The 16328-nt window shown below is 44.8% G+C and overlaps 1 protein-coding gene across 1 annotated transcript in view; it reads left to right on the top strand.

The window, feature by feature from the left end:
- The window catches only part of ANO1 (anoctamin 1, calcium activated chloride channel), a gene marked incomplete at its 5' end in the record, with an annotated part of 133859 nt that overhangs the window by 71803 nt on the left and 45728 nt on the right, over positions 1-16328 (top strand). The window contains 2 exons of the mRNA XM_015410856.1: positions 1568-1728; positions 13020-13102. Of these exons, the coding sequence (XP_015266342.1) occupies positions 1568-1728; positions 13020-13102 (244 nt within the window). The remainder of the gene's footprint in view (positions 1-1567; positions 1729-13019; positions 13103-16328) is intronic.

Raw genomic sequence — 16328 nt, 5'->3', positions numbered from 1 at the left:
TATGCTGTATTCTAATTTGCTGCTGACCCTCTGGCTATATGTATGGACTGGTAACTTCCATTTCAATGTATCTGAAAAAATGTGCACACATACGAAAGCTTATAACTTGAATAACTTGTCTTAAAGGTGCCCCACTGGACTCGAACTCTGTTCTGCTGCTTCAGATCAACATGGCTACCCACCTGAATCTCTCAGGATGGCATAGTAGTTAGAGTTTTGGACTAAGAGTGGGAAGACCCAGATTCAAATTCCCATTCTGCCATAAAGTTTACTAGACATGCAATCCTAACCAGAATCCTACTCAAGTCTACTCAATGTGGCTTACTTCCAGTAAAGTGTTCTTAGGATTGCTCAGCAAGCACCCTAGGAACAGTCACTCTCTCTCAGTCTAACCTGCTTCACAGGGTTGTTATAACGATAAAATATGCAGAGGAGAACCATGTACACCTTCACAGTGACATGGAGGAAGAAACAGATAGAAATGTAATATACGTATTTATTACATTTGTACCCCACTCTTTCCCATGGAATTAGAGTATCGTATATTCAGATCTTTTAGTTGCTAAAAAGACTTTGGGATGAGTTAGGTAGAAGGAAAATGATTTTCCCAACATGGTTCATGTGGGATTTGAACTCAGTATTTCTATGATCTTCCAAAAGCTGATTAAAAAGTATTTTTAAAAGAAAAAAACTTTCCAACCATTATGTATAAAGATTTACATGCACATTTTATATATCATTGTTTTCCACAATATCAAGGCAGGTATCCGTTCAGAATAATAACTAGTGCATGACCTTGTATGTAGTACAGCCAGGAAATTCTAAGATTGTCTGGCAGCCAGGTGTTCTAGCTCTTTAGCACTGGTGAGCTAGACTTGTTTTTAAGGCAAGAGATGTTTCAGAGGTGCTTTGCCATTGTCTCCCTCTGCGTCATGACCCTGGTATTCCTTGGAGGTCACCCATCCAATACTAGCCAGGGCTGACCCTGCTTAGCTTCTGAGATATGATGAGATATGGCTAGCCTGGGCTGGCAAGGAAATGAAAGGGAGGAATGGAGATAGACACAGGCAAGGCAGCAGGTGGCACAAGCAGGTGGATGGAAAGAGTAGTAGGGTGGCTTGGGGGTTAAATTGAGTTAGCTGAGCAGGGAGAAGAATGTTAGGGATCAGTTAGGCTCAGGCTTCCCAAGTACTTACCGTGATTCGGCGGGGGACAAAGACGTCTTCGCAGGATCATTCCTGCAGGGACAACAGGAATGCTCTGGTACCATCGAGTTTTCAGCCCCATTGCCAGAGCGTCGCCCAGCATCACTTCCTGGCGACAGCATGCTGTGTTACAGGGAGGAATGGTCCGGCCAGGGAGCATGTTTTCCCCGCCGGATTGCGGTAAGTACTTGGGAACCCTAACAGTACAGTAATGTGGATCTGACACTGAGACAATTGCTGGACTGAAAGGAAGATAGGATAAATTAGGCAAATGAATATGCATTCTGTGGGGTGCACACAAAAGAGAAAATCCAAGTTTGACAATTGAATGTATTCATTTTACTCTTTTCATTGACTTTCAGCATGGAGATGTGTGACCAGAGAATCAATATTACCATGTGTCCTTTATGTGACAGAACATGCAGCTACTGGAAAATGAGCTCTGCTTGTGCCACAGCTCGGGCAAGCCATCTGTTTGATAACCCAGCAACTGTCTTCTTCTCTGTCTTCATGGCTCTGTGGGGTAAGGAGTCTGTGCGACTTATATCAGGGTTTGTTTGGTAGAGTTTTTAAATTTGCTTACATGCAGAAGGAAATAAGCAAAGGATAAATCAATACTTTTACAGTTCAACAGTTAATTATCTATAGTCCCTTTTTTCCTTTCCCATAAAGCTGTCAGCCTTATATTTATGTTCTGAACTGAAGGTTAAAATACAGAAAGCTGCTTGAATGAATATAAAATGAAGTATTTGTCATAAAACTGCTGCATGGCATGTATAGATAGTATTAAAGGGACTGCATAGCTTGCCAGCAAAATCTATTTGTAGACTTGGCCTTCAAATTAGACCACTACAAGAAAGATTTATTGGGGTTTTTTTCTCTTCAAGAAATAGTCTCAGAGTAAAGCAAGGCTGAATCATGACCCTGCTTCTAAGTGCATTAGCATAATCAGTATTGCTGTTCCTGCTTCTAAAGGTGTTGATTTGTTTTTGAGGCATCCAACATTTGCAAAGACTGGTCCCAAATCAGCATCCCCTGTAACGCCACAAAATTCCTCTGGAAAATAAATTGTCTGAAGGTCAGGTGTTCTGAGACCAGCTACATTTTTTGTTTTGAGAAGGAAAACAGTGTGAAGAAAACTAACCTACTATCCCTACTACACAGATACACTTCCAACTACTGTTACAAAAGGTCTGGTAATTGAGCATGCACTCTCCAAAAACAGAATATAGGAAGGGAAAACTGTCTTCACATACTTCTGATAGTCTTATTGCATGACAACATTTTCTCTCTTTCTTATCTAAGGATAAGATAACTAAAGATACAAATATAAGCAATCCAAGAACTCTTAATTATTTTCAAACAAAAGCCAACTGACTCCAAAGGTGTTTCCTCGGGCCTCATTCACACACTTCACTCTGGGGTGACAATTTTTCCTAGTTCATGATTAGTGGCTTCTTCTGTGTAGAAATCTCAACATTTTCCTCACATGGGCTGTTTCATATAAATGATTCTCCAGAAGAGATCACAAGGTCATTGCACTCAGCTGCTGGAACCTCAGCTTCAATTGTGTCAATCAGGTCTGAGACCTCCTTCATATATGCCTTATTTTAAACAGAGGTATATGTAAGGGGGAAATAGTGCCATCCTCTGTTTTGCCACATGTACTTGTTCAGAAACCACCATATGCCACAGCTCACTACAATTTGTCTTTTTCCCAGAATTAATATATTATATAGTCATGGCAAAGGAGAAAGCTATAATTTCAGAACAGGCAATTGCCATGCAATTTGTTCCAAGCTCAGTGACTCATACCTGCTCCTGTGTCCTTGAGGAGGAAACCATATGTTCAGATTAGCACTCTGCTGGGTGCCGGACCAAAGACAGAGGCTTGAATAGACAGAAGGAAAGTCAATCCCAACTACAGCAGATTAGCACTTCACTTTTAAAAGTGTACAAAGACACACTTTTCTGGGGGGCGTTGTAGCTTTCACATACATGTACACCAAGAAAAATAAGTATGTGTCTCTTATTCATAACTGTACACAAGTGCCTGTCTTTTCCGTCTACATCTACTTAGGAAAAAATGTGTGAAGCAGCCCTCTCTTGCCATTTACAGGCTTCTGTCTCATATGTTTGGATATACCAGGCATGTTGTGCAGCTCCTGGCAGGGTGGCTGAGGAAGTTCCCCTCCCTGGGTAGGCTTGAGGTAGCGGGGCAGAGAAAGAAAGTAACTTGCACTTTAAATGTGTTCTCAAAGCCGCCCGCCCCCCGCTGGCTGGTTTGGAGAAGGCATTTGCCTCTTTAAATACTTTCGCCAAGCCAGCCAACCAGCCAGGAGGGCGGGGGCTGGAGAATGCATTTTTTAAAACTTCCTTCCTTCCTTCCTTCCTTCCTTCCTTCCCCCTCTCTCCCTCAACCAACTGTTTGCTTGCTTTGATTTCTCTCTCTCTCTGTTTATCTCTTTCTTTCCTCCTCTCTCTTAGACAAATAAATATCATTAGCAAACAAATAAATATCATTGGACAATGATAAAGAGATCCAGGGAAACTGACCTCTGTCACCTGGACAACAGTTGTAATTCTGGGTGATCTCTAGCACTCACCTGGAAACTGGCAATAGTAGTTCCTGTGGAGAAAATGGCTGGTTTGGAGGGTGGAGTCTATGGCATTATACCAGTCTGAAGTTCCTCCCCTCCTCAAATCTGACCCTTCCCAGGCTCTACCCCTCAAATGTCCAGGAATTTCCCAACCAAGAGCTGGCAACCTTATTTCTTTTCCACCCAGCAGCCAATCTACTTTTATCTGTCTCTCTGTCTTCAGCTTTCCATCTGCATCCTCCTTCTCCTCCACAGCCTTGACCTAGGAAAATTATAGTCTTTCTCCACACTGGGGACCAAAGCAACTTACATTATTTTCTCCTCCTTTTTATCTGCACAACAACCCTGTGAGGTTGGTTAGCCAGAAAGTATGTGACTGGTCCAAAATCAGCTTCCATTGCAAGATGGGGATCAGAACTTGGGTCTTGCAGACCATACTTTGAAGTTCTAACTGCTGCATTACACTGGCTTTCGTGGGCCCCGGAGCATTAGGCACGCTAGAGAGACGGAAGATAGGCGGATTTTCCGGGCGCAATCTCACCGCCACATCTGGGAAGCGTAGAGCTCCCGTGGCTCACCTGAGGCTTCACTCCGAAGATGCGCTGTAAAAAACTAGTACCTCCGAGGTACTAGTTTCCGAAAACCGCGGGGCAAGGGCGGGCGTCAGATCACATTTCTGGTGTTAGCTCGTGGCATCCGGCGCCCGCCCATGTCCCGTCGTGAAAAGTGGGTTTTTTTGTCAAGTCTCCATGGGTGCGCACAAGCACCCAACGGCACATGCGAACACTTGGGTTAAAAAAAACAACACAACCCCTGCGGCGCCGCTTCTTTGCCGCGCTGCAGGAGTGGCGTATGATCGGCACCTCCCCCCAACCACGGGGCGTCAGCAGGATGTCGGGCGGGACGTTTGATCTGGCTGCCACGCGGTAGTTCGCTCCGGGGGAAACAGCCATGCCTCCCCCCCCCCACCGCGATATCCGGCCCATGTGACCGAGGCCATAGAGTAACTGATGTTGAAGAATAGCAAGCAGCTAGACCTAGTTGAGTCATGCAAGACAGGTGGTATCAAGTCACCCAGAGGGTGCTGCCAGTCCTAAGGTTGCCAACCTCCAGGTGGAACCTGGACATCCCCCAGAATTACAACTGAATTATATACAGCAGAGATCTGTCTCCCTGGAAAAAATGACTGCTTTGGAGGCTGGACTCTGTGGCATTATATCCAGCTGAGGCCTCTCCCTTCCCCAAACCCAGACCTCCTTAGACTCCACCACCAAATCTTAGGAATTTCCTATTCTGGCACTGGCAACCCTTAGGCCTGACCCTAAGAATCCCTCCCTGAAAGGCCAAAATAGGCCTGGAAAGGGCCCTTCCCCCTTCCCCTGCCTTTTACTGACAGAACCAGTTAAAAGCCTCTCCCACACCGAGAAAGTTTTAAGAGGACAGTGGAGCCTGCAGCAAAAGAGGAAGGAATCCTGCAGGAGGAATCCTCCCCAATCCCAGCTCCAGTTTTGCTTTTGCTTCCTCTTCTCACTGTCACTCTGTTACTCTCTCTCTCCGGGCCCACCAATTCTCCCCCCAACCCCCCAGCACCAACGGCGAGGCCCACGCGGCTCCCAGCCACCAGGCCCTATCCAGGGAAACTGATCTCTTTCACTTGGACAATAGTTGTAATTCTGGGTGATCTCCAGCCCTCCCCTGGAGGCTGGCAATGGTAATTCTTGTGGAGCAAATGGCTGGTTTGGAGGGTGGAGTATATGGCATTATACTGGTCTGTAGTTCCTCCCCTCCTCCAATCCCACCCTCCCCAGGCTCCACTCCTCAAATGTCCAGGAATTTCCCAACCTGGAGTTGGCAACACAATTACGTTCCCACCCAACAGCCAAACTACCTTTATCTGCCTCTCTGTCCTCAGCTTTCCATCTCCACAACCCTCTCACACAGCCTCTACCTAGGAAAATTACAGTCTTTCTCCACAGTGGAGACCAAAGCAGCTTACATTATTCTCTCCTCCTTTTTATCTGCACAACAACCTTGTTAGATTGGTTAGGCTGAAAGTATGTGACTGGACCAAAATCATCCAGTCAGCTTCCACTGCAAGATGGGGATCTGAACCTGGATCTCGCACACCCTAATCTGAAGCTCTAACTGTTACATCACACTGGCTGTCATAGGGTGGTTGTTCATGAACAGTAGCAAGCAGCTGGACCTACTTGAATCATGCAAATCAGGTGGTATCAAGTCACCCAGAGGGTGCTGCCTAGGGATGCCAGCCTCCAGGTGGGATCTGGGGATCCCCTGGAATTACTGCTCATCTCCAGACTAGAGATAACTTCCCATGGAGAAAATGGATGCTTCGGAGGGTGGACTCTATGGCATTGTACCTCACTGAGGTCCCTGTCCTCCCCAGGCTCCACCCGCAAATCTCCAGGAGTTTCCCAGCCTGGATCTGGCAACCTTACCCCCCCATCCCCTGCCACTGGCTGGGGGGGGGGCCTGGCAACCCTAGACTACTGCCAGTCCTAGGGTTGCCAACCTCTAAGTAGGGCCTGGAGACACAGACACACACACACACACACCCGAATTACAACTGAACTCAAGACAGCAGAGATCTGTCTCCCTGGAGAAAATGGCTGCTTTGGAGGGTGGTCTTTTATTTATTTATTTATTTAAACATTTATACCCCGCCCTCCCCGCAAGTGGGCTCAGGGCGGCTTACAAGGGGCATATGCACCCAGCTGAGGCTTCTCCCTTCCCAAAACCCAGCCCTCCTTACAGTCCATCTCAAAACCTCTAGAAATTCCCCAGCCTGGCACTGGCAACCCTTGTAAGGCCTGGCCCCAAGGTTCCCTCCCTCCCTCAAAGACCAAAATAGGCCAGGAAAGGGCCCTTCCCCCACCCTTTTACTGACAAAGCCAGTTAGAAGCCCCCCCCCCACTGCCCCAAACGTTCTAATCTCTCACCATGGATGCTTGGAGTTAGATCCCTGCAGAGGCCATGTCAAAAGGTATTGGGGGGAATTCAAGCCTCCCTGAAGGGATTTTTTAAACTTTTTTGGATTTTTCTGCAGACACAGGAAGTTTCCTGACTATGTAGGGAGAGCTTTGAAAGCTGTTGGGGGAGAATGAGCCCTCTGTTGGCAGAAATAAGTATCCGCACAAAAAGCTCTTCTGGGAATTAGAATATAGATTTATTTCCATAATGTTTCTGAACTTGGATATTGAGTTGCATATTCCAGTTGTGCGGCAGTTCCTCAGTTATAGATTTATGATCAGGTCTTAGAAAGACATTATAATGGCTTGTGAGCTTTTAGTGGTGACTCTGCAAAAGTGGGGGGGGAGAGAAAATAGTATGTCAGGGAGGTCCAAAGCTGCAAGTGCATCTCGGCTAAACTTGGTATGAGGGCAAAAGATTAATTGCCAATACTGCCAATAACTTTAGGGGGGAGATAGTATTCTTGTTGTAAGTCTCTAAAAGACTTAATAACCTCACCATTGTTTAACAGCTGTGTTAATGAAATGATACCAGATTTGGCCCATGTTAGCCATATGAAAGATTGGCCTGCAATTTTAATATTAGGGTTGCCCCACTTTGTCAGTTGTACCTGTGTAAATAGGTCAGATTTCTGTGCTAACCCAATTTCTTTTTAGATTCTTCTGGTAGGTTTAATTGTGGGGCAGTATGCATTTTGCTCACCTAGATGGCGTGAGCCCAAAGCATCTCAGTCAGAGATAGAAGGAGATAAAGCTTTTTCTATTTGAGCCCATATAAGGTAAACGGAATTTGGAGGGGACTCTTGCCAGTTATTTTGCTGCTGCTATTAGAAAAGCCATATAATAGGCCCTTAAACAAGTTCAATGGTATATTGTCTGCTAACAGAGGATTCATTCCATGTATCTGAGGAAGCAGGCTCTGGTCTTTGAAAATTTATGTGGGGTCCCATTTATATCTTTAAATTCTCAAACTCCGTATGTTTTTGGATTGGTTTCAGTGTTGTTTATTGTTGTTAGTATAATGTAGGATATTACTGCACTACATTTTTATGAGTGTCATGAATGGCTACTAGGCACAACAATCCAGAGGTAGTAAATCTTTGACTCCTCTGGAGCAACTGGTTGACCACTGTGTGAAATAGGATGCTGGGCTGGATGGACCAATATTCTTATCCAACAGGGCACCTGTTACAGTCTGCAGTAGTAACAAATAACAGAAGGGCTCAGGCAATCTGCATGTGGTACAGGCTATGTTATCTGAGAAAGTTTTACCATCTAGGTGCTCTTCCCATACTTCCTCCATCTCCCTTCAGTGTTGCTGCATGGTGGTTCATATTGTTAGGGGATATAGTATAATTCAGGCCTCGACAAATTTTCTTTGGACCTAGGAATCAGTCCAAAAATTGAGGAGCCCAGAGTCATCCATACCAAATACAGTTTTTTCTCTATCGTAATAAGCAAGTTTAATGTTTCCTGTAAATTATGAATGGGGTGGCCAACTCGCTTGGAGAAAAATGTCTCTTGAATAGAGGATTAATGAGACATTATTTATCAGGTGATACTGATGCATGTTGGTCAGCTGCCAAGAAAATCAGAAATAAGTCAAGCATGTGAACAAGCCCCAAGTCTGAATGGATCTGGGAAGTTATATTAGCAAAGGAGTATTGAAAAACATGTCACCTAACAGCCAAATACCTTTTTGTGACTGCCTTTTAGGAGTCAATGACCTAAATATTGTAACCAGTTGACCTAGATGCAATTTAACAGATGCAATGGTGGCAGAGAAGTAAACATCCTTCACAGCTATCACCACCACCTCATAGGTCTCCAAATAATCTCTGTAGCATGCTGTACCAGGTACAACATGAGAATTCCACCAACAATGCTCTGCTTGTCTTCCCAGTCTCTTTAGCTTCCTCAGACCTGAGAAATATGGGGATGTAACCCTCCTAGAGATGGTGAGAGGACACCGTGAAGCAACTGTGTCAGTAACCTGCTGGAGCCTTTCATTTTAGCCCCTACCAAGGAGTTGCTTCTGGCCAATGTGGTTGTGCTTCTAGTTTCCCCCACTTGTATCATGCCAATATTTGGAAGGATACATCTCTTCATCACAGACGTTTTCCAGAAGACTCTGGTGCAGTGTTTTGCAACTTTCCTCTGAAACCAAGAGTGCTAAAAATATTTCCTCATGTTGGTTTTTTTTTGTTTCTTTAATGGAAACCGAGATTCTCAAGATTAGGCATTTCCCACATTTTACATCTTTTCTTCAGAACTGTGTACTAAAAATATTTCTTCATACTGTTTCTTTTAATGAAAGCTGAGATTCTCAGGATTAAGCATTTTCTACCAGATTTTGTGTCTTGACATAAATATACTTCAACATTTTGACCCCTTTCCTCCTCCCTTGCCCTCCTTATCTGAGTGACAGCAAAGGGAATTCTCTCAAAGCTCTACATGTTTGGTTTTCACTTTATATTGTTTGGGGGGTTGTTTTGGGGTGAAGGACATTTCAGACTTGTTTTTTTGTTAATGCACTAAGTATGCTCATGCTAGTCAATGTCTGACTTCCCTGACCTCCCAAAATAAGTCCATGGGTCCATTCGCATGTACATAGTGTTAAGTGAATTATTTCTATCTTGCATAGAAGGGGACCAGAATACCTCTCTGGTCATGTCGTTTCAAAGTATTTTAAACATGGCGGTTTGACCACATACCAGACATTGACTTGGATCCTGTGGCAAATCTACACTGATGGAAGGGGTTTCTGTCAGCAGGATGGAGTTTACTCCCCTCCTGGTGCGGTGTAAAACGATGCCCCAAATTCTGCTTCTGAAGAACATCGGAACGTAGCACTGTGCTGCAGAAAGGGGAATTGTTGAAAATTGGCCCCTTCTATTAGAGGGAAATTTTCCCACATGATTTAAACCAGCTTAAGGTTGTACAAGGAGAAAGTCGTTTTCAAGTTACATGCATAACTAAAATGCCAGTTCCAGCAGCCCAACTAACTAAATTACATTTTGTATTCTAGGCATGAAAATCCTAGTCCTCATTACCACCACACATTTCCTTTCCCTAATCCTTTGAATTTGTTTCTCATATTTCACTGTGGCAAATTCACATCCTCAGGGCTAAAGATACCTCTTCATATGCATGTTGCTTTAGACTGCCTTGTGTTGAAAATAGTTTGTTTTCTAGTTCTGCTTAGAAAAATAAAACCCTGCTTCACAGGATTGCTGTGAAGATCAAAATGAAGGGGAACCCATGTAGTCCATCCTTGGTCCTTGGGAAAACAGCCTTCTAAAGATGTACAGTGTCTTGGGTAAGGATGAAATTGGCCTTGGAGGGTATATTTGCATCCTCCCAAGCAATTTCCCCCCACACAACCCTCCTCCCATAAGCTGTGAAAAATGAGCCTCCCTCCGAGGTCTCACAAGCTGAATGCCTCCAGTACCACCACCACCACCACCCTTAAGCAACAGGCTGGCTGCTTGCCTTGCTTCAATGGCTGCCAGTGCTGGCTGGTTCAGAGCTTATGGCCTGTTCTTTGATCTCTGTTGCCAGGTTTGGGGGCTTTAAAAAAAACTGTGCATGTATCAAGGTCCTCCTTTACCTACCCTGACTCTTTCCATGGCCCATTTTAGCATGCAGCACATTTGTATGCAGAACACACCTTTACTAATCAGGAAAGTGATACTTACATTTTTGTAAACTAATACTGTAAAAAGGGTTTCCAGCAGCAGCGTGGGGGGGAGAAGTCTCCTTTATTTCCCAGAATTCTAAACATGTGCTCTACATTCAACAGGTGTGGAGAGCACCAACAAGCTCTCAGAGTACCAGACAGAATGTGAAGAGAGCTATATTGAGGATCATTATGTTACATATAAGCATGATGTCAATTTACAAACCCCATTTCAGGTTTAAAACCTAGGAGATATGAAACAGATTAGTAGAACTGAGTAAAACATATATAGAAACAGTGCGTGCTAAAAACAGTTGGCAAACTCCCATTGTTGCTACATAATTTAGATTTGCAGAGATCTTGCCTAGTTCTTCCCATTTTCCCTGTCTCCAGAGGTTTGGTGAAGACCACAGTACAGTTTGTTGATCACATCTGTTAACAGTCACTTCAGAACAATTCTCATGGGGTTACACTTTCTCAGTAAGCTTGCGTCTTTCCCAATTACTTATTTACTGTAGAGTGCTGGGCTGTTCCCAGTATTCAAATGCATGTCCCCAAGGCCTCAGTGGCTGGTAAATTGATATACACAAGCTGTATTTGTTGCAACTTGAGAGTTGTCATTGTGTTCTTCCTTTTGTACAGTTTTCATACCGAAAATGAAATGATGACTGGATTCTTTTCCAGCTACCAACATAAATCGCTTTGTCTTTTGTGTCTTTTTTTGTCCAATTAAGCCTGGATTTCAAGTGCTTTTATTGAATTGAAATCAGGCTGATATTATTAAAATGCTGTTAGAATGTTGTGTAACATATGGTGCATTGTAAAAATATTTCATAGTGTCCATGTTTAAGTTTTGGGGTGCAAGTATGTATGGGGTTGAAGACAGAGATTACAACCAATGGAAACATTTGCTTTGATCCCATGGAGTATTTCAGTGGACAGAGGAGGGAACAATTTTCTCTGATTCCCCACTTCCTCATGCTGCTCCTGGGAGGGGTCTCTTTCACCTTATCATAATAGTTTTTAAACACTTTCCTTGCATACCATCTTTTGCTCTGTCAATTTCTGGTAGTGACAGATTTCCCTCAGAGTCATGGTCCCCACACAATAGAGATTTGGGCTTCTTCAGACCTCCAGTGGCAGGAGATCGCTTAAAGGGGGCTTTTATGGCCAGTTGTTTGCAGGACACCTTCCCACCAGTAAGCTTGCAAGTCATTTGCTTCATTCAGGCCATCTTTCTACACTTAGTACACGCTATTGGACAAGGACTGTATTTACCTGTAACACATTTGTTGTAGACTTGACATTGTTGCACATATGCACTAGAACATGGGGTTTAGAGTTTTCAGCATGAGTGCAAATGTGGAATAGCTTTGAAATCTGCATGGAAATACTACTAAAAAGGACCAGGCTGCTCTTTAAAAAAAGCATATCCTGGTTTTGAGAAAATGACATTCTCTGGAGAGAGAGAGAAAAAGAAATTCTGAAATGCTAATACCATGTGGTTTTTATTTGATTTCCATTCTGTCCCAAGAGCTCAGGCCCCTTTATTAAACTCTTTGTATTCACAGCAACCCTGAGAGGTGAGTTGAGTAGAGAAGCTATGATAAGTGAAAGTATACTGAGTATCTTTGCTAGTTTTGTATCCTGTCCTTCCTCAGAGCAGCAGCATATTAATGTTGCATATTAACCTGGTTAAAGAGAATGATTTTGATATGGACACTTAGGCTGCAGTTCTATGCACACCCCATTGAACACTTTTATTTCTGAGGATATATGTATAGCGGTGCACTATTAGTGAGCTTTGTGGGTAAGTGAGGATTGGGATCTATTTATTTGATATATATCCACCATCCCCGCATAGCAGGCTCAGGGAAGGTTCCATCATACCAAGGATCAATGCAAATAACAGTTCAAACCAATTAAAATACTTCAAAATTAAAATACAACTTATACATTCTGGTACTCCAGAACAGATGAGGTCTATCACAAGTTGGGGTTCCAAATGGTTATTCATATCTGGGTTACTGGAAGGGAGGCCCAATAAGGTATGGATGCCTGCCACCTCAGCTAAAACCTAGTGGAAGAGCTCCGTCTTACAGGCCCTGCAGAACTTTAAAAGGTCCCACGGGGCCCTGATCTCATATGGGAGCTTGTTCCACCAGGTAGGGGGCAGGGCCAAGAATAGGGTTGCCAAATCGGGCCGGGGGGCGGGGAACCCCCCACTTCCGCGGCCCGATTTCCGCCGCAGGAGAATTCCGGCCCGGGGGGGAACCCCGCCCCCCAAGTTCCCCTCCGACGAGCTCAGCCACGCCCCCAACGTCAGCACGTCGCCCGTCACTTTAATAATTATTTAGCACCAACTGTGTTAATTATTGCTTTAGTATTGTAATACATTTAAAATAAAAAAACTGTGTTGCTGTAGGCCATGGATTTTCTTCTGCCTGGTTAAAAGAAATGTGGTGTGTGAATGAAGCTAAGTGAGATCATTGCAAAACATAACTGGTAGAATTAGCCTGCTTTGTTCTTCTTTTTAACTGCCCAGCTGCCACATTCATGGAGCACTGGAAGAGAAAACAGATGCGACTGAACTACAGATGGGATTTGACTGGGTTTGAAGAAGAGGAAGTAAGTTCATTTTTTCATATACTATTTCATTGGTTACTGGGTTTATAGATACCTTACAAATGGTGTTTAATTTATAGTATTAACCCTCTGGAGAGGAAAATCCTGCACATATATGGTTTCAGTGTTTGGAAAGGGTGTGTTCATAGGACATCTTGTTACCATGGAAGCATAATGTCAGAGCTTCAAATGAAGGCCACACCTAGTAGCCCTTAAAACATATATAGTTCAAAAAGGATTCCCTTGATGTGAGAGGCATATTAAGTGAGATTGTAAAAACTGTGCCTTGAGGTTAATTCTTCCATGTATGAGATGTTGGCAGGCCTGAATATTGTGCTTGTGGCATTTGTCCATACTCTCTTCAATATAGCGTATATCCAGCATGTTTCAGGACAGTGGCTAAAGGTGAAAGAGCTCCAGCCACCAAAACATGCAACATATTGGCACATTTGAGAAACAGAGAGTTCCAAGGAAATAGGTTATCATTCAACGCCTGCCTCTCTTAACAGTGTCTGTACAGCAACACTTAGGTCACTTTTTCTTCTGTGATAGGCCCAGTCCTTTGCACTGCACTCTGGTTGCCAAGTTCAGCTTGGGAAATTCCTAGAGATTTGGAGGTGGTTTTTTAGAGAGAGTGGATTCTGAAGAGTATAGGGAGCTCAGCAGACATGCGATTCCATAGAAGCTGCCCTTTCCTCCAGGAGAACTGAGATGTCTAGCTTGTAGATCAGTTGTAATTCTGGGAGAACTCCAGGTAGGGTTGCCAGACCCAGCCATCACCAATGTCATTTTTCTTTTCTTCCACTGGTCACTGGAGTGCCAGAGGGCAATGCCCACTGGAGGTGAGAGATCTCTCACCCCCAGTGTGTGTAAAGCAACCCTAACTCCAGGTGCTTCCTAGAAGCAGTGGGGTAAACCTCAGTGGGTGTCTTCTTTTGCTGCATTTTGGAAGGTATGGACAACTGTTTTATTTCAGAGAGCATTTGGCAGAGAGGGTAAACTGTTTTGGCTGATTTTGGCCACATTTTTAATCTGTGGGGTTTTTTTTAATAAACCTATGTGCTATTTGTTCCCAGCACTGCTTTAAAAGTGTGATGAGATTGATATCAAGCAGCTATTTATTTTTAGTAATGAACTTCCATTACTAAAATCATTTATGACTTAACTTTAGTGCAGGGTTCTCAACCTTTTTGAGCCTGGGGGCACCTTTGGAATTCTGACACAGGGTGGTGGGTACAAGCATGAAATGGCTGCAGCAGAAGGCAGAGCCAACCACAAAATGTCCAGGAACAAGGTCATACATAATAGAAACTTTTCAGCGTTTCAGTCAGAAGCTCTGTTTTGCAGGGTGCCATTTAAAATGAACGTATTGTTTTAAAAATATTTTCTTGCATACACACAGCTTATGTTAAGACATGCTGTAAAGATCCTTGTGCTGCTGGAGCAGCTTTTTAAAAATCTGCCAATCAGATCTCCAACGGCCAATCAGAAGCTTCACTAGGCAAAAGCCCCATCTAGCTTCACCCACTTTCTAAGAAAACTTGCCAGGTGCCAAGGCTGTCAGTGGGCCCCAGTACATATATTGGTACCATGTTGGGAACCCCTGCTTTAGCGAGTTACTAATTTATTTAAAAGATTTCTGTGCTGGCATTTGATATGGCTTTCAAAATATAGCTAAAATAAAATAAATCTGTAAAACCAACAACAATAGAAATTATGACCACAGGGGAAAAGCAGATCATTGTCCATTGCCAGAAGCCCCGGAAAATACAAGTGCCTTAACTTGGTGCCTAGTCAGAAGAAGGCAGCACAAGTTTAAAAGAATCAGATAGGGAATTCCATAGGTATGCTGCCACAACAGAAAATGTACAGTCTCTAGTGCTGTGGTGGCGAACCAGAAGTGCCAGAGGTGGCACTCAGAGTCCTCTCTGTGGGCACGTGCGCTGTCGCCCCAGCTGCCCGGGTGGCCCCCAATTGGGCAGTTTGAATGGATGGCGGGGGCCACGCAAGGCAGACATTGAGTCAGCAGGGGAAGAGAAGCCAGCTGCGCCCCATGACTCTCCTTCTCCTCCAAGGCAGCTCACCTTGATGAGCAGCACCAGCAGCAGCCTGCAGGAGGGAGTGCCTGCCCGAGTGAGTGCGCCTCTCTGCGTTCTGAGCCCTGCCTAGCAGGCATCTTGCCTCCTCCAAGCCTGCAAGCAAGTGTCCCTCTCCTCCTCCTCCATCCCGTCCTCCATCAGCGTTGTTGTATTCATCCCTGGGAGGGGGCTGGCCAGCCCAGCTTCTGCCGCCTTCCCACTGCCGCTCCCCTCCCTCCGTCCAGCATGCAGGACTCGATGTCAGGGGGCGAGAGCAGCTCCTCAGGGTGGGTGGGTGAAGACACAGGCATTGGCGTCATTATGGGAGTTGCAGGAGGTCTTCGGGCTTGGAGGGGGGTCGGGGGGGGCTTGCCATCGCCTCGGGTCTGCTGCTTGTTCCTGACTGCTGGCACGACCAGGTGGGCACCTGTTCTGATTCTTTCTCCTGGTTTTTCTGCCGGGGAAGGGGTGCCTTGGCGGGGGGAGGCAGGCTGATGGCATCCTGATGGGGGCTGCTGTCTGCCCTTGGCTGGGTTTGTACTAAAAGGAAGGACAGGATTGCCCATTGGACAATCCTGTACATTACAGTACAAGTAGAGTTGCAATAAAAACGTGGAATGGATTTTCCATTAGAGTCTCTGGGCCCAAATAGACTACTCTGGGAATTGAATGAGAGACCACGGAGTGGAATGAGATGGAGCTGATCTGGTGATAGCTATACACATTCCAGTAATATTTAAATGTAAAGTATTTCACTCTACAGTTTGCAGATCCAGTTGCACAGAACTTTCTCTATACACAGGGTCTCTCCTTCTACTCTGGGGCCTGTTATTCCAGGCCCATAAGCCTCCTGCTACTTCCAGGGACTGTCAATCCACCTTGGAGCCTGTTATTCCATTCCCAGAATACTCCCAGGAGCTGTCATTCCACTTAGTGGCATCCCATTCCAGTTCCAGAACACTCCTGACATATCTAGGGTCTGTCATTCGGGCTTGTCATTGCGGTCCCAGAATATCCCTGCTACTTGCAGTGACTATAATTCCACTTAGTGATCTCCCATTCCAGTTCCAGAACACTCCTACCACTCCCTAGGGCAGTCATTCCAGTCCAAGACCACTCCTGAAACTTCCAGGGGCTGTCATTCCACTCTG

Source organism: Gekko japonicus, unplaced genomic scaffold (genome assembly GCF_001447785.1).
Source record: "Gekko japonicus isolate JY-2015 unplaced genomic scaffold, Gekko_japonicus_V1.1 scaffold65, whole genome shotgun sequence".
In the NCBI taxonomy this organism is placed as follows: domain Eukaryota; kingdom Metazoa; phylum Chordata; class Lepidosauria; order Squamata; family Gekkonidae; genus Gekko; species Gekko japonicus.
This window is presented reverse-complemented; position numbering and strand designations above follow the sequence as displayed.